At 42.3% G+C, this 18,943-nt stretch overlaps 1 protein-coding gene and 1 long non-coding RNA gene across 4 annotated transcripts in view; both read right to left on the bottom strand.

Moving 5' to 3' along the window:
- The window catches only part of LOC129829478 (5-hydroxytryptamine receptor 4-like), a 117,322-nt gene that overhangs the window by 42,641 nt on the left and 55,738 nt on the right, over window positions 1-18,943 (bottom strand). For all 3 annotated transcript variants that reach the window (XM_055891182.1, XM_055891183.1, XM_055891184.1), the window contains exon 5: window positions 11,129-11,282. In XM_055891182.1, the coding sequence (XP_055747157.1) occupies window positions 11,129-11,282 (154 nt within the window). The remainder of the gene's footprint in view (window positions 1-11,128; window positions 11,283-18,943) is intronic.
- On the bottom strand, window positions 5,583-10,084 carry LOC129829479 (uncharacterized). Its single transcript, XR_008755399.1, has 2 exons — window positions 6,203-10,084; window positions 5,583-5,638 (listed from the first exon to the last, which is right to left on the bottom strand). It is a non-coding gene; the product is annotated as an uncharacterized LOC129829479 (long non-coding RNA).

Raw genomic sequence — 18,943 nt, 5'->3', positions numbered from 1 at the left:
ACAGAGGCACACAGACACACACACGCACAGAAACACATCACAGAAGAAGAAAAAAAGACATGGTTAATGTGTTAGTTCATGAAACATTAGTTTCACGGACACAGAACAGTAATCATTCAGAGAATAAGTATATGACATGGCAAGTTGATATGAATCAGGTCAATACAGTTCAGTGAAAAATGTTGTCAATTAATTATGTCTATGGTAAGAGGACTGAGCTTATCAGGGTTTTCTACCATTTACAATGGAGTCCTGTAGGCTCCTGTTCATCAAGAAGATTTTCTAAACCCTTAAACGTATCTAGGAGAGCAATGATGAATGGTGCACAAACCAAACTTCCATCAATGCTATTTCCTGAAAGTAGCGACTAGGTCCAGAGTGGGGAAGATGAGGGCTTTGAAACAGATCATTAATCACTGTCCTCCACCGGCACCCTGCTAGAACCTCTGGCCACCTCAGGTCATACCTGTCTCTACTCTGGAGAAAATAAATTACACTAGTCTACGATTGACAGGTATACGCACTGCATATATACAGTACGCACTGCGTATGACTGCCCTGCTAATGTGCCGTGCTGGATCTTGTAAACTATCGAAAGTAGATCCCTAACTGATCCAAATGTTTCACTAATCAAACATGTATTCATATCACTGCGCTTTTGAACGATTATTCAAATAGGTGTTTGGCAGAAAATCTAATTCTCTATTTATTGTTTAATTATTCAAGCCTCCCTTTGTTATTTCATTTCAAAATAAAATGCTTGTTTGTATTTAAAGGAATACTCAGCGATATGACGTAGATGCAGAAAGTAATCATAGTGTGTCAATTTCCACAACAACTAAGAGCGTTGAAGCGTGAGGCTCAACTCCTCTGTTGTTTTGGTTCCCTGGCTCGTACACATGCGCAGATACTGTGTGTGACTGTATGGGAGCGAAGTCTTGCATCTCACTCATCTCAATATCTGAGGTGCTGCTCGTGGCAATGTAATTTCGCTGAGTCCCTCTATTGAAAGGCTTGAATGACTCGTATGACATGAATGAACGATTGATTGATTATATTGAATTAGGCTAAGTTACGTTAAGACAGGACACGCCCTCAGCTCGATGGTGAATAGAATATTTAAGACTACTACGTGAGTCAAGAGCAAATAAATACACTTGATTTAGGCTACATTATTGCATGCTACAGTTTTTTTTATCACTTTGGTGCAATGTTCACAACTGTGTGGTACATGTTCACAACTGTGTGGTACATGTTCACAACTATGTGGTACATGTTCACAACTATGTGTTATATGTTCACAACTATTTGGTCATAACTGTGTGGTGCATGTTCACAACTATTTGGTCATAACTGGGTGGTACATGTTCACAACTATGTGGTCATAACTGTGTGGTGCATGTTCACAACTATGTGTTATATGTTCACAACTATTTGGTCATAACTGTGTGGTGCATGTTCACAACTATGTGTTATATGTTCACAACTATGTGGTCATAACTGTGTGGTGCATGTTCACAACTATGTGGTCATAACTGTGTGGTGCATGTTCACAACTATGTGGTCATAACTGTGTGGTGCATGTTCACAACTATGTGGTCATAACTGTGTGGTGCATGTTCACAACTATGTGGTCATAACTGTGTGGTGCATGTTCACAACTATGTGGTACATGTTCACAACCATGTGGTACATGTTCACAACTATGTGGTACATGTTCACAACTATGTGGTCATAACTATGTGGTACATATTCACAACCATGTGGTACATGTTCACAACTGTGTGGTACATGTTCACAACTATGTGGTACATGTTCACAACTATGTGGTCATAACTGTGTGGTACATGTTCACAACTATGTGGTACATGTTCACAACTATGTGGTCATAACTGTGTGGTACATGTTCACAACCATGTGGTACATGTTCACAACTGTGTGGTACATGTTCACAACTATGTGGTACATGTTCACAACTATGTGTTATATGTTCACAACTATGTGGTCATAACTCTGTGGTATATGTTCACAACTATGTGGTCATAACTATGTGGTACATGTTCACAACCATGTGGTACATGTTCACAACCATTTGGTACATGTTCACAACTATGTTGTACATTTTCACAACTATGTGGTACATGTTCACAACTCTTAGTGCACAACTCAAAACAAATCATCCAAGGGACAGTTGTGAAAACTCTAAGCACATTACATAAAAATGTATTTGTCACATGCAATACAACAGATGTAGAACTTACAGTGAAATGCTTACTTACAAGCCCTTATTCAACAATGCAGTTTTAGGAAAAATAACAGGTAAAAAATATTTACTAAATAACATTTAAAAAATGAGTTACACAATAAAATAACAATAACTAAGGCTATATACGTACACGGAGTTCCAGTACCCAGTCAATGTGCAGGGGTACGGTTGGTCGAAGTAATTTAGGTAATATGTCCATGTAGGTAGGGGTAAAGTGACGATGCATAGATAATAAACAGAGTAGCAGCAGCGTAAAAGGGAAATCATACAAAATCACTTCTTCAGCAAGATTAATCAGTGTTTCATCTGGAAAGACATATTTCACATTGCAATACATGTTCATATAAAGTAACTGCCTCTTACAATGCAACGCTTACATTACTTTGATATGATCCTCTTCTCTTTTGTTAACAATCTCTTAGATGTAAAGTCCCCTGTTTAGGGGATCTGCGTGGTTCTGGTACTGGTTCTAACCAACAATTCTGCTTATAATTCGATCTGTGGACACCCTAGATCGAAATATACATATTTTTTGTGCCTATGTGACGTAGGATTTGAAATCTGAAACCACTTGAAGCTGGGATGTCCCTCTGACCATTTAATCTGCTCTGACTGTCTATCACCTCCTGGCTGAACCCTACATCACAACCACGAACAAAGCGCATGCCTGCAATAGTTACATCGTAGTGCATCAGGGGACAATGGTTTCATCCCTATAGTACATTCAGAGATTGATTTATAGCAATTTTAAAAGTATATGAATATATTTTTAAACAAAAAACACTATCTGTTTGTCATAGATGGACAAGATTAAAATGAAAATGAGGAAGCCAAGCTAAAGCTCCTTGAGACGTTCACAGCGATGGGGGCAGACGTTTTGATAAAGAGTATTTTTACAGTTTTAAGGAAGGTGACATCTTATAGTTAGTTGTTTTATAATTGTATTATAGTATACATTACCGGTCAAAAGTTTTAGAACTGTCACGTTCTGACCTTAGTTTCTTTTTATGTCTTTGTGTTAGGTTGGTCAGGGCGTGAGTTGGGGTGGGTAGTCTATGTTCTGTTTTCTATATTGCTGTATTTCTATGTCTGGCCTGATATGGTTCTCAATCAGAGGCAGCTGTCGATCGTTGTCTCTGATTGAGAATCATATTTAGGTAGCCTGTTTTCCCCATTTTGGTTGTGGGTGGTTGTTTCCTGTGTCTGCACCATACGGGACTGTTTCGATTTTCGTTTGTTCATTCACTTTGTTATTTTGTATTTTTGTAGTGTTCAGTTTTTATATTAAAATGGACACTTACCACGCTGCGTTTTGGTCCTCCTCTCCTTCCACCAACGAAAGCCGTTACAAGAACACCTACTCATTCAAGGGTTTCTTTTTTATTTTTACTATTTTCTACATTGTAGAATAATAGTGAAGACATCTATGAAATAAACCTATGAAATAACACATGTTGACTCATGTAGTAACCACAAAAAGTGTTATACATATCCAAATATATTTGGGATTTGAGATTCTTCAAATAACCACCCTTTGCCTTGATGACAGCTTTGCACACTCTTGGCATTCTCTCAACCAGCTTCATGAGGTACAGTAGTCAACTGGAATGCATTTCAATTAACAGGCGTGCCTTCTAAAAAGTTAATTTGTGGAATTTCTTTCCATCTAAAATGCGTTTGAGCCAATCAGTTGTGTTGTGAAAAGGTAGGGGTGGTATACAGAAGATAGCCCTACTTGGTAAAAGACCAAGTCTATATTATGGCAAGAACAGTTCAAATAGGCAAAGAGAAACGACAGTCCATCATTACTTTAAGACATGAAGGTCAGTCAATACAGAACATGTCAAGAACTTTGAAAGTTTCATCAAGTGCAGTCGCAAAAACCATCAAGTGCTTTGATGTAACTGGCTCTCTTGGGGACTGCCGCAGGAAAGGAAGAACCAGATTTACTTCTGCTGTAGAGGACAAGTTCATTAGAGTTACCAGCCTCAAAAATGGCAGCCCAACTAAATGCTTCACATTCTTCAAGTAAAAGACACATATCAACATCAACTGTTCAGAGGAGACTGTGTGAATCAGGCCTGCAAATAAACCACTACTAAATGACACCAATAAGAAGAAGAGACTTGCTTGGGCCAAGCAACACGAGCAATGGACATTGGACCAGTGGAAATCTGTCCTTTGGTCTGGAGTCCAAATTGGAGACTTTTAGTTCCAACCTCCGTGTCTTTGTGAGACTCGGTGTGTGTGAACGGATGATCTCCGCATGTGTATTTCCCACCGTAAAGAATGGAGGAGGAGGTGTTATGGTGTGGGGGTGCTTTTCTGGTGACACTGCCTGTGATTTATTTAGAATTCAAGGCACACTAAATCAGCATGGCTATCACAGCATTCTGCAGCCTTACGCCATCCCATCTGCTTTGGGCTTAGTGGGACTATCCTTTGTTTTTCAACAGGACAATGTCCCAACACACCTTCAGGCTGTGTAGGGGCTATTTTACCAAGAAGGAGAGTGATGGAGTGACGCTCCTTCAAGTCCATCAAGACTGTTGGAAAAGCATTCCGGTTGCTTGGTTGAGAGAATGCCAAGAGTGTGCAAAGCTGTCATCAAGGCAAAGGGTGGTTATTTGAAGAATCTCAAATTCCAAAAATATTTGGATATGTATAACACATTTTTTTGGTTACTACATGATTCCACATGTGTTATTTCACTTTTGACTGGTAGTGTATTTAGAAAGAATTTAAGTAATTTCAAGATATATTCATACTGTTTTGTAGAATAAAAAACATTTGTATCATAATTGTACTGTGCACTTGAGCTTGTGTCCTCAAAAGTGACTACACCTCAGCAATTTATAACTATTTTTACCAGAAAGGTGATATTTTAACCTTTCCTTCAGTATGCAGCATTACTAGTGCATTACTAGTGATAAATAATTACTTTTGATGATTGCATAGATTACATTTTAGATTACATGTAGTTACATTTGAGAGGTTTTAAAATAAATTTTACAATTGTGTCCTGTAATACTTAATTTAAAGTGAGACGCCTTCGGTCATTTATAACACATCCATAAATCTCTTTATGGATGTGTCCAACTGCCTTGATAAAGTACAATTTAAAATTGTGTTTTTTACATTGGATAGAAGCAGAGACACAGAGCTACAAAATGGTATAACATACACTGCATTTGAAGAACAATGGGAAAGTAATTGTCAAGTTTTGACCTCTTTCTTGTGCAATTCCCCACTTGAAAAGGACAATCCCTCCACGTGAAGATTTTAACTGGATTTCACTCAATAAACAGCCATAGAATCAGTTGTTTGTCTTTTATTTACCATTCTTTGGTTGGCAGTAAACAGGTGAAAAACCTCAAAAAAGAGATGACAAATACAAGTGATTATTTGAGTTGACAGCCTAATTAAATACACAAAATTATCCACATCCACCTCAGAAACACATTTCTGCCATTATCAAATACAAGGTTTCCACTGTTAAGCAAATGTTTCCCAAAATAGAAACCCACCATTTTTAATCAAATGAGCAGAATCAGTACACTTTTATCCAAATTTGCATTTTAGCCAAACACATTCAAAATACCTCTAGTAGCAAAAAACCACACTTATTTTCTAATCAGCAGTTAAGCAGACAAATCCTACATTTTTTAGCCAAAGATTTTCCAGACTATACATTTGTTACTGAATTAAGAACTTGGTTTACTAAGATTTCTACAAAGTTTAAATTACTTTTAACCATTTCAAACAAGTTCTATCAACAATGAATTTGGCTCTTCTTACTTTATACCCCACAAACAACATTTGAAGTTATAAATACCACTGCAAAAGTCCTATCAAAGTTAAGAGTTAAGTCTGTGTTTTCCAGAGTATCATTAGCAGTGCACTGCTTAAGTCAGTATAGTCAAACATGGCGCTTACCGGCTGTCTTTCACAGTTTTGTGGAGGGCTTGGACTTGCACAGTCACCTTGATCACATAGATGAAGTTTCCTTGGTCTTGTGGTGCTATAAATGCTCCTTTCACTGCGTTCTAAAGACAACAGCAGAGCCAGGTGCTGCACGCCCAGATTGCCTGGAAGATTTGTTCCACCTGGTTCACCACTGATTGAAGGAGGAGGAGTTTCACCACTGAGGAGCTCCCAGGCAGTTTGACAGCACAGTAATTATACTTTGAAAGTTGATGAACTAGTAACCTCACTTTTGAGAAAATGGCCTTTACCCGTTTTGGTACCTACTGGAGAGCTCTTCTTTGTCTACACCCATTCAGCATCGTTCACACCCTCTTAAGCTTTAGTCCCACCCATGTCTTTAAGGTTTGATCCTAGCATTCTGCCCTAACAGTGCTCAATCACCCAAGCTAACTGGCTAGAGTTGGCTAGCTTCCTAGCTACTTCCAGACACAAATGAACAAACAGCTCACTGACCATTTTCCTCGCCCTAGCAGAGCTGGTTAGGCTGTTTTTATGTTATCTAGAGCGTTGGTGACTGCAACTGTGCTGCTGGAAACAATTTGCTATTTTTTGCCAACATTTACTGACACCGGCCATATTCAACGCGTGTTGAACGTTCTTAAATTTGTCTGTAATTCTGCGCAATTTATCAGCTACAGTACGTCTATCAACATTTCTATTGAAATGGTTACTTGCATAGTGGAGTCTTTTGTTAAGACATGTAGCTAGCTAGCTAAACAGTGAACCATAATCCCAACTAATGACGTTACTACCTTGCATGAATCTGCAGGTAGCTAACCAACCAGGTTCAATGTTAGCTAGCAAAGAAAATGCCTTTGAGATACGAATAATAAGATCATACATGTAACATTAGCTGGCGAGCCAGCAAGCTAACGTTAGCTAGATCTACAACGCAATATATATTTAAAAAAAGCTGCATTAGAAAGTATTACCAATACATACTGACCAGCTTAAATAGACAGAAGCGTGCTATACCGCACCAATCCAAACTCATCTCTCGGCATGTCCAGCGCATTCATTATCTCAGCCAATCATGGGTAGCGCAAAGGTTTATCTGTGGCTAAACCAACTAGGCTCGTAATTTAACAATTTTATTTGTATTTACAGATGGCATACAAGTTTGTTATTAATGCACATGAAAGTTCACGTTCCAGAAGGCATTTCTGCCCTAAAACTTATTTTGATAATAATTTTAAAAAGTTTAATTTCAAAGGGCTCTCCTGTGAAGTAGTGACCCGCAACATACGCCTAGTTTCCTGAAACGAGTCACATATGAGAGTGTACTTACTATAAGGTCAGACACCTTTCGTCATTCATAACATACATAAAGGATTAATGATGTAAACACAAATGTATTAACACTAAAACAGCTAAAACAAATAAACATTAAAAACATGTTTAAAACATACATTTCCTTTAATTAATGTATTTATTTTTTACTATACATTAAGTTTAAAAAAGTCCAGCAATGCAATTACATTGAACATTACACAGGACTGTGAATCGTGTAGCTTGTCCCTGAGCTGGCAGATGAATGGTTCTTGTCTGTCTTGGTTGGTTCTAACCTTAAAAGTAACAACAAAGAAAGTTAGCCAGTCTGTTAGGAAATGCCTTTGTCACACCATCTGGATAAGGGCATTTCTGTGCTGTGCCAGAAACTCTAAATGGGGAGATGGGAAACTCCATTCGATTCGTATTATTATATTCCTCTTTCATTAAAAAATCTCATGAAATGACTATGAAATGTGGATGCATCTAAATTTATTTTTATGTAGCGGAGTCTGCTAGCTAGCTACATTTCAGATAGCTAGTAATTGCTGTGAAGTCATGGAAATTATTTGAAATAACGATTGAGGTAGCTTAATCTAAGTCAACACTTTACAACAAACAAATTTCAAATACAATAAATAAAGGTTAACTTACTTGTTTTTCGCTGTCCGGTTGGCACCACAATTGGCCATTTGATTTGCGAACGCATCGCATGAGCAGCGTCTCGTCAGCAACACTAAAAAAGTCATTCTGGGTCACGGAATTTCGGAAACTTTCTAAATAAAAGTCCCCCAAGCAATAGTGTAAAAGTGTCAACAACCTGTATGATAAATGAAAAATAATTCTCTAAATATTAACAATGATTTATATTTGTTCATCTGTAAGTGACCTTTGCATTAAATTAGGGGTTTAAAGCATGCTACAAGGTCATAAAAATGCCCCCAATGTGAATTACTCTATTTGGAATACATATTGGCTTATAGAGCTAAAACTATTCTGGGTGCCGCAATACAACCATTGTAGGGGATACTCAGTAGGGTCTGTAGAATGTATATATGGTGTCATTTCATGGGGCTCTGAATAATATGGAGTGTTGCTGAACTTTCACTCAAATTCAAATCATTGTATATGGAATACATAATCACCACATGTCCTCTTACTGTGCTACAGAAAAACCTCTAACCAAACAACATTGAGAGCATGTGCACTGAATTAAACAGCAACTACACTAAACAGACTTCAAAAGTCGTCCCCTGATGTGGTTTAAGTATTGTTGTGAACATGGACAATCTTTATGAACCCTTTATAAAGCATGTCATATGGTTACAGATCATTTGTAACACATTTATGTATTGTCTATGAAGGCTTTATGAACGCTTTATAAAGCCTTCATAATCTGCTCGTCATTTAAAGCCGACCAATTTTAGATGCATGTTGGTTTATCTACTACAGATTTTTAGAATTACATAATGAAAATGTATGTCTGTAAAGTAGAAAGATATAAAGTACGATATATACTGTAATGTACTATTATGATGAAATAAAATCCTTTGCTATTGACAAGATCAGAGATGTGCTGTATTAAAAAATTTGAATCAAAGTTTATTGGTCGCACAAACAGTATTATTAGAAAGAGAGATACTATGTCCTCCATTCAAACACATCTAACAAAACCAGTATTTCAGGGTCTGTGTTGTTCTGTTTTTAAATATATTCATCCCATTCCCCAGTTCATGATTATGATAGACATAGACAGGGTTACCCCATCTCTACCAATACTTTTCATTACATCACTCTCTCCCCCAGTCCATTTGTTTTGGGTTGGTACATAGTAGAATTGGGTCTGACATTTCGATGCAGACTCCCTATTGTTTCATTTGAGCATCATCATCACACAGTATCAGTCAGCCAATGCCTTTCATTGAGCTTTCACTTCCAGCCATTGTTTTCATATGAGCAGCGTTGGGAGGTGGGCTTTACTGCTTCAACCATTGTTTTCACATGAGCAACAGTTGGAGGTGGGCTTTACTGCTACAACCATTGTTTTCATATGAGCAACAGCAGGAGGTGGGCTTTACTGCTTCAACCTTTGTTTTCATATGAGCAACAGTTGGAGGTGGGCTTTACTGCTACAACCATTGTTTTCATATGAGCAACAGCGGGAGGTGGACTTTACTGCTTCAGCCATTGTTTTCATATGAGCAGCAGCGGGAGGTGGGCTTTACTGCTTCAACCAGTGTTTTCATATGAGCAACAGCAGGAGGTGGGCTTTACTGCTTCAACCATTGTTTTCATATGAGCAGCAGTTGGAGGTGGGCTTTACTGCTTCAACCATTGTTTTCATATGAGCAGCAGTTGGAGGTGGGCTTATTGCTACAACCATTGTTTTCATATGAGCAGCAGTTGGAGGTGGCCTTATTACTACAACCATTGTTTTCATATGAGCAGCAGTTGGAGGTGGCCTTATTGCTACAACCATTGTTTTCATATGAGCAACAGTTGGAGGTGGCCTTATTGCTACAACCATTGTTTTCATATGAGCAACAGTTGGAGGTGGCCTTATTGCTACAACCATTGCTTTCATATGAGCAACAGTTGGAGGTGGCCTTATTGCTACAACCATTGTTTTCATATGAGCAACAGTTGGAGGTGGCCTTATTACTACAACCATTGTTTTCATATGAGCAGCAGTTGGAGGTGGCCTTATTACTACAACCATTGTTTTCATATGAGCAGCAGTTGGAGGTGGCCTTATTGCTACAACCATTGTTTTCATATGAGCAACAGTTGGAGGTGGCCTTATTGCTACAACCATTGTTTTCATATGAGCAACAGTTGGAGGTGGCCTTATTGCTACAACCATTGTTTTCATATGAGCAACAGTTGGAGGTGGCCTTATTGCTACAACCATTGTTTTCATATGAGCAACAGTTGGAGGTGGCCTTATTACTACAACCATTGTTTTCATATGAGCAACAGTTGGAGGTGGCCTTATTGCTACAACCATTGTTTTCATATGAGCAGCAGTTGGAGGTGGCCTTATTGCTACAACCATTGTTTTCATATGAGCAACAGTTGGAGGTGGCCTTATTACTACAACCATTGTTTTCATATGAGCAACAGTTGGAGGTGGCCTTATTACTACAACCATTGTTTTCATATGAGCAGCAGTTGGAGGTGGCCTTATTGCTACAACCATTGTTTTCATATGAGCAACAGTTGGAGGTGGCCTTATTGCTACAACCATTGTTTTCATATGAGCAACAGTGGGAGGTGGGCTTTACTGCTTCAACCATTGTTTTCATATGAGCAGCAGTTGGAGGTGGGCTTTACTGCTTCAGTATCATATCCTAGACACAGATTCAATCTCAGTCTGCTGGGAGGTGATCCTCTGAAACAGGTAGCATGTGCCCTATAGCACAGGGAACAGATCTACACTAAAACCCTTTTGGTTGTGTGAAGGTGTCATTGACATCATATGGAATTAGTTACAATATAGGTAGCACAGTCAAAACAACACGTTTAATTTGACCTTGTTTTACTGCATGGTGTGTCAAATATTCGCAGTATAAGCACACATAAAGACAGAAAACAGTTTTAACTCACCAAATCGTCTATTCCAATACTGTTCCATCCTTGCATAATGGGTAGGAAGGATATAAAGGTGGGGATTACCCAGCATCCTCCTAACATTAGAGCCACTCTCAGTGAAGTCATCTTCTTCCTGTAGACCAGCGGCTGGCAGCAGATGGCATAGTACCTAGAGAAGAAGAGGAAACACTTCTAAGGAAGATTCCATAGAGGAAATAGATATGATTATATTTAATGCAAGCTTTTCTTTCAGCGGACAAAATCAGGGTCAACAAGTGTATCTTGCACGTGAAATTGACACCTTGTTAAAACCACATGATCCTTGTGAGAAACACAGATAAAAGGTATATTTGTGATCTCAAAGGGTTTGATGTTGCTATCAGATCTTTTTAAAGCTGTGTTTATCATGTTCAGAGCGTAGCTGAGGGATTTGCTTAATCTTGGACATTTTCAACATTAAACATCTCTACCTCTTTTCTGGGAAAGTGATATTAGAGTGTACTTTTCATGATCATTAAATTATTTACAACGGGGAAAAAACTCCCTGAAATGGCGTCAGTCACAAATTGCTACTTGACTTGGCTGAACCCTCTGTCTGTGGAGCTTGAGAGGTTAATGCCCCAGAGGCCTCACTTGACTTGCTCTTCCTCTTTCAGGGACGTCAGGTTACTATGGCAACGCGAACACACAGCAACCAGGTCGAAGCTCTCATTGTCGACGGGATTGCTTTCTGAGTGGTATTTAACTGATCGTTGACGTTTGACAGTTCAATTAATTCCTATTCCACTAAACAAAAAAACCTTGATATCGATAATTTCTTGCGTACGTCGACACCATTTCACTGTGTAAAATGACACAGGCAATCCTCCACAATGGATGGAGATTAGCTGAAACATCACATGAATAGTCAACATGATCACGACGGTGGCTGCCCGGTGGTGGGTATTGGTCCCCAGGTTGTCATGTCAGCTTTGATACACAATGGTTATAACGTGGTAAACCTCTCCCTCTCTGCATAGCCTGGTCTCAGATCTGTTCTGTCTTGACAACTCCTATGGTTGTTGTCAAAAGGAGAAGACTACTTTCCCTCTCTTCCAGAACGGACCTCCCCGTTGTAGTCGCTTGCCCCTGGCCTCGGTGTTACATTCCTGGAATGGGTTCATCACACTGTGATTTCTCATGGCAAGACTGGGGCTGCCTGATGTAGCACATTTCAGCCTGTATCACTGTGCCACAGCACTGCCCACTGCAGTCCATTTCAGCCTGTATCACTGTGCCACAGCCCACTGCAGCCCATTTCAGCCTGTATCACTGTGCCACAGCCCACTGCAGCCCATTTCAGCCTGTATCACTGTGCCACAGCCCACTGCAGCCCATTTCAGCCTGTATCACTGTGCCACAGCACTGCCCACTGCAGTCCATTTCAGCCTGTATCACTGTGCCACAGCTCACTGCAGCCCATTTCAGCCTGTATCACTGTGCCACAGCACTGCCCACTGCAGCCCATTTCAGCCTGTATCACTGTGCCACAGCCCACTGCAGCCCATTTCAGCCTGTATCACTGTGCCACAGCCCACTGCAGCCCATTTCAGCCTGTATCACTGTGCCACAGCCCACTGCAGCCCATTTCAGCCTGTATCACTGTGCCACAGCCCACTGCAGTCCATTTCAGCCTGTATCACTGTGCCACAGCCCACTGCAGTCCATTTCAGCCTGTATCACTGTGCCACAGCACTGCCCACTGCAGCCCATTTCAGCCTCTATCACTGTGCCACAGCCCACTGCAGCCCATTGCAGCCTGTATCACTGTGCCACAGCCCACTGCAGCCCATTTCAGCCTGTATCACTGTGCCACAGCCCACTGTAGCCCATTGCAGCCTGTATCACTGTGCCACTGCCCACTGCAGCCCATTTCAGCCTGTATCACTGTGCCACAGCCCACTGCAGCCCATTGCACCCTGTATCACTGTACCACAGCCAATTGCACCCTGTATCACTGTACCACAGCCCATTGCAGTCTGTATCACTGTACCACAGCACCACAGCCCACCATGTTTTCAAGGCACTACTATGCTTACTCTCTCTGTCACCCTTCATGACTCAGAGAGATGTTAGTGAGGGCATTTCATATTTCATTGCAGGTCAACTGAACTGGAGCCACCAACTGTTAACATCAATAATAAGGAGACCACCTGATCAGTCAGACTGCTGCACAAAGCTGACACATCAGAAAGAAAATAGTCCCAGGCCAGTTTACCAAGTTCAGAGAGGCATCTTCCATCAGTTTTGTACTCAGGTTTTCAGAAGACGAGGATGTCTTGTGAGCCTGCCCTGTATCGCTTGAGTAATGAGTGTATTATGGCTCTGAAACAGCATGACTTCATTAATAACATGTTTGTGAGTCTAGGTTAGATGGAGCATGGTTGTGTACGTGGACTGTGCTGTTTCTTGTCTCACCTAGCCATAACCGATTCTGTCTGTCAGAAGGCCAGAAGCACAGCAGCCGTGTGGTTTGTTGACACCAGGCCAACCTTCTACATCTGTTCACCTGGCTTATTAAGCTAACTTTGGCCACCAATAGCTACTTAAAGGACGTACAACAGAACCTCAATGGAAAACAGATGGATCAACAAACCAGGTACTTCAATTCCATGTGATCCAGAATTCTGTTGTTCGTAATTCGTATTTAATAATTTTAACAATCCATCATTCATTTGAAATGTTCCTTCTGGTCTTACGCTGGAAAAGGCCCACTGGACAAAAACTGGCTGAATCAACGTTATTTAGACATAATTTCAACCCCCAAAATCTATGTGATGATGTTGAATTAACTGAATGGATTTGCAAAAAGTCATCAACGTAAGGACATTAAGTATTTTTTTCACCCAACTTTTAATCTAAATCCAATGACATGGTTAAATGTTTTGTTGAATTTACATTGAATTCACAACTCAACCAAATGTCAATCAAAACTAGACGTTGAACTGACGTCTATGCCCAGTGGGGGGGCCTTATAGGAACTTGTGTTAAACTCAATTCCAAGGTCTGCTGGCACCGCACAAATGTACACTACGGAGAAATGAACCTGAAGGCAAATGAAAAGCAGACATCTGTGCTGTAAGAGCAGAGACCAAAACGTTAACTACGAACACTTTATTTCAACCCTGTTCTATGAGAAACAGATTTTCCATTCAGGGTCACTGCACATTCTTTCCCTTTTTAAATACACCACTCTTAGCTTGTAACGCTCGTCCTCCTCCTCGTCTGAGGATGAGCAAGGATCGGACCAATACACAGCGTAGGTTGAATCCATCATAATTTTAATAATAATAACGAAGACTAAAATACACTTGAACAAACTACAAAATAATAAACGACGTTAACAGACCTGAACATGAGAACACATAAAACAATGAACGCACGAACAGGAACAAACGAACGAACGAAACGAAACAGTACCGTGAGGTGACCAAACACAGTCACAGCAAACAATCACCCACAAACAAACAGTGAGAACAGCCTACCTTAATATGGTTCTCAATCAGAGGAAACGTAAAACACCTGCCCCTAATTGAGAACCATATCAGGCTAATACATTGAACCCAACATAGAAACACATAACATAGAATGCCCACCCCAACTCACACCCTGACCATACTAAACAAAGACAAAATAAAGGAAATAAGGTCAGGAACGTGACAGTACCCCCCCGGCCGCAAAACCTGAACCTATAGGGGAGGGTCTGGGTGGGCATCTGTCCATGGTGGCGGCTCTGGCTCTGGACGTGGTACCCACCCCACCATAGTCAATCCCCGCTTCCGTGGCCTCCTCCTAACGGTCACCCTCCATATAAACCCCACTGGATTAAGGGGCAGCACCGGACTAAGGGGCAACACCGGACTGAGGGGCAACACCGGACTGAGGGGCAACACCAGACTGAGGGGCAACACCGGACTGAGGGGCAGCTCCGGACTGAGTGACGGCTCTGGCAGGTCATGGCTGGCGGGCGGCTCTGGCTGCTCCTGTCTGGCGGACGGCTCTGGCTGCTCCTGTCTGGCGGACGGCTCTAGCGGCTCCTGTCTGGCGGACGGCTCTAGCGGCTCCTGTCTGGCAGACGGCTCTAGCGGCTCCTCTCTGACGGACGGCTCTGAAGGCTCAGGACAGACGGGTGGCTTTGAAGGCTCAGGACAGACGGGCGGCTTTGAAGGCTCAGGACAGACGGGCGGCTTTGAAGGCTCAGGACAGACGGGCGGCTGTGAAGGCTCAGGACAGACGGGCAGCTCAGATGGCTCAGGACAGACGGATAGCGCAGGCGGCTCTGGGCAGACGGATAGCGCAGGCGGCTCTGGGCAGACGGATAGCGCAGGCGGCTCTGGGCAGACGGATAGCGCAGGCGGCTCTGGGCAGACTGACAGTGCAGGCGGCTCTGGGCAGACTGACAGTGCAGGCGGCACTGGGCAGACGGCAGACTCTGGCCGGCTGAGGCGCACAGTAGGCCTAGTGCGTGGTGCCGGAACTGGTGGTACCGGGTTAAGGACACGCACCTTAAGGCTAGTGCGGGGAGCAGCAACAGGGCGCACAGGGCTCTGGAGACGCACAGGAGGCTTGGTGCGTGGTGTAGGCACTGGTGGTAATGGGCTGGAGACACGCACCACAGGGCTAGTGCGTGGAGGAGGAACAGGGCTCTGGAGACGCACAGGAAGCCTGGTGCATGGTGTTGGCACTGGTGGTACTGGGCTGGGGCGGGGAGGTGGCGCCGGATATACCGGACCGTGTAGGCGTACTGGCTCCCTTGAGCACTGAGCCTGCCCAACCTTACCTGGTTTAATGCTCCCCATAGCCCGACCAGTGCGGGGAGGTGGAATAACCCGCACTGGGCTGTGTTGGCGAACCGGGGACACCATGCGTAAGGCTGGTGCCATGTATGCCGGCCCGAGGAGACGCACTGGAGACCAGACGCGTTGACCCGGCTTCATGGCACCTGGCTCAATGCTCAATCTAGCCTGGCCGATATGTGGAGCTGGAATGTACCGCACCGGGCTATGCACACGTACAGGAGACACCGTGCGCTTTACCGCATAACACGGTGTCTGCCCGTACTTTCGCTTTCCATCGTAAGCTCGGGGAGTTGGCGCAGGTCTCCTACCTGACTTCGCCACACTCTCTTGTAGCCCCCCCCCCCCCGAAGAAATTTTTGGGCTTGACTCACAGGCTTCCAGCCTCGCTTCCGTGCTGCCTCCTCATACCACCGCCTCTCGGCTTTAGCTCCCTCCAGCTCTTCAAGAGGGCGGCGATATTCTCCAGGTTGTGCCCAGGGTCCCTTACCGTCCAGAATTTCCTCCCATGTCCAGAAATCCTGCGATCGCTGCTGTTGCTTTTTCCCACGCTGCTTGGTCCTTGAAAAATGACTGTGAATCTTCATCTTGTCAAAGCAACAGCGGACATGCATTTTCTGTATTATACATTGCTCTCCATTACTCTTTTGGCATTATTGGCATTAGCACAGTATTCATGATCCCAATTCTAGCTCCAAGAAGCTGGCAATTTGAAAATATGTAAAAGTAGCTTGTGCTGATTTACTGGCACATTGAAGCATGTTGCACACCGTCAGTGGATAGCGGTAAAACAATGACATATCTGAATTTTGCCATCTTTATGCACGATCGCCATTGCTCTAGAAAGAGTATGGCTGTCTGAGCATGTGCAAAAACGCGAGACTAATAGTATACAGTGAAGCACAGAGAGCAGGGATGTGTGAACTGATAACATTCATCTACTATTCAACTGCAAGACCCCAAATCATTTGATGGCTCATTGAAATTCCTCTACAAAAAAACACAACAAAAAGGACGAGAAGACCATCTGGAGAACAACACAATGGCTCCAACCTACAATAAACACACCACACTTTCTAAAACACCGACGAATAGAATTTGAACATTAAAAGTTTGAGGGGCAGATTGGAAATATGAGATGACAGAGCCATTTGGATTCAGGGCAGTCCATGTTTTACACCATTGACATAGCTAAACTTGTTTTATGCACTAACTAAGTGACTGCCCAAAGGCCTGGCAGGCGAGAGACCATTTCTGTTGCATGTTTCTTCCTCATTGTAAACACTTGCAATGGTAAATGGGTTGTGAAATAGCCAAAAATGAGCCTCCTGCTAGATTCCTGATTGTAATAACTGTCTACTAGTGGTCGTAGCTTACTGGAACTTCCAGTGCCTGACGCACGCAACAATTCATCCACACACTGGAGGTGTGTAACGTACAGGAAAACGTACTTCCCTTCACTGAGCATTGAGGAACGAAACAATGAATAAATGGAACGTCTCACCATTCATTCGTAAATAATAAAATCCAATTTTCATCTTAAACACAAATGTTTTTTATATACACTTCTATCTCTAGGGAATGGTGTCGTCTCTAGGGAATGGTGTCGTCTCTAGGGAATGGTGTCGTCTCTAGGGAATGGTGTCGTCTCTAGGGAATGGTGTCGTCTCTAGGGAATGGTATCGTCTCTAGGGAATGGTGTCGTCTCTAGGGAATGGTGTCGTCTCTAGGGAATGGTGTGGCTCTCCCCAAAATTCCATCTTCCACTAACATTAATGAAGAGCTGTCAGTGGTTTAAACTAACATTTAATTGAAGAGCTGTCAGTGGTTTAAACTTAAAACACTTATCTTCTCTGGGCTAAGGGAAGAGGTGGAGAGAGAGAAAAAAACAAGAGAGGGAGAGAGACAGAGGAAAAGGCTAAATCCTCTCTTTTTCTCTCTCCCTCTCTTTTCCTTTCTCTCTTCTCTCTCCGTCCTACTGTCTGGCCCTATGACCCCGGTAAGAACCATTATTAATGTAACATTGCTTTCATAATAATAACTGCAGGGGACGGAGTGACGCAATCCTATCTATTGGTGCATTCAGAGCTCAGCTGTCGTAATCAGTCCCCCTCTGTTGATAGAATTCACTAATACTTAGCTCAGCATGGAAAGCACTTTGAACGAACTAGCTTCTCTGCAGTGCAGTGGAAGTCATGCATCCTATAGTTGTGTATGGTTAGAATCCTGAAAAGCCAATTTATGCTTGATCTGGGTGTGTGGTCAGAGGCTCCATATGGAGGGTGTGACCAATTGTGTAGCCTCCGGAGGCATGCAGAGGCCAAATTGAGCTCTGTACCACATCGCCGCTTCCACACAAATGTTGTAAAAATGTGGATGGCTCTGTATAGCTTCGCATTGACATGATTGGTTGAAAGTAGGTGGGGGCGGGATGTCCTGAATAAACACAAATTCACTTCCTTGACAAATTCCTTGACAACTTCCTTGACAACAGCTCTGCTCAACAGGTCTGCACTGCTCCTTGAAGCACAACAAGTATGAATGCCCTGACTTCTGCAGACGTCAGATTGACCATGCAGCTATTACGCTGACATGTTATCCACCATTTCACGTAAAACCATGATTTTCCCAGCAGCTTTTTACAACACATATTAATGCATTGATTAATATATTCAAGCATATTAGTCCTGTAATTCTTTAAACACGTTCTCTCTTCATTTCCCATTCGCTTTCATCATCAGACTCATTAATCATTTTAATGTGGTCAATAGGGATGATTATTAAAGAGGGTCTTCACTACAGAGGAAATTACATCTAAATCATTTAATTTATGGCACATTGTGTCTCTCCACACTGCAGCCAGTCAGTTACTAGTGCTACTTACACACTCTGCACAAGTTTTGCTCTCCATCCACATCATTGAATAAAACTACAATTTCGTCTTTTGCAGCAAGACAAGACCAAGAACACACTGGTCTGGTGGAAGAGCTGACGC

Source organism: Salvelinus fontinalis, chromosome 31 (assembly GCF_029448725.1).
Source record: "Salvelinus fontinalis isolate EN_2023a chromosome 31, ASM2944872v1, whole genome shotgun sequence".
NCBI lineage: Eukaryota > Metazoa > Chordata > Actinopteri > Salmoniformes > Salmonidae > Salvelinus > Salvelinus fontinalis.
The sequence above is the reverse complement of the archived record's forward strand: the minus strand, read 5'-3'. Positions and strand labels throughout refer to the sequence as shown.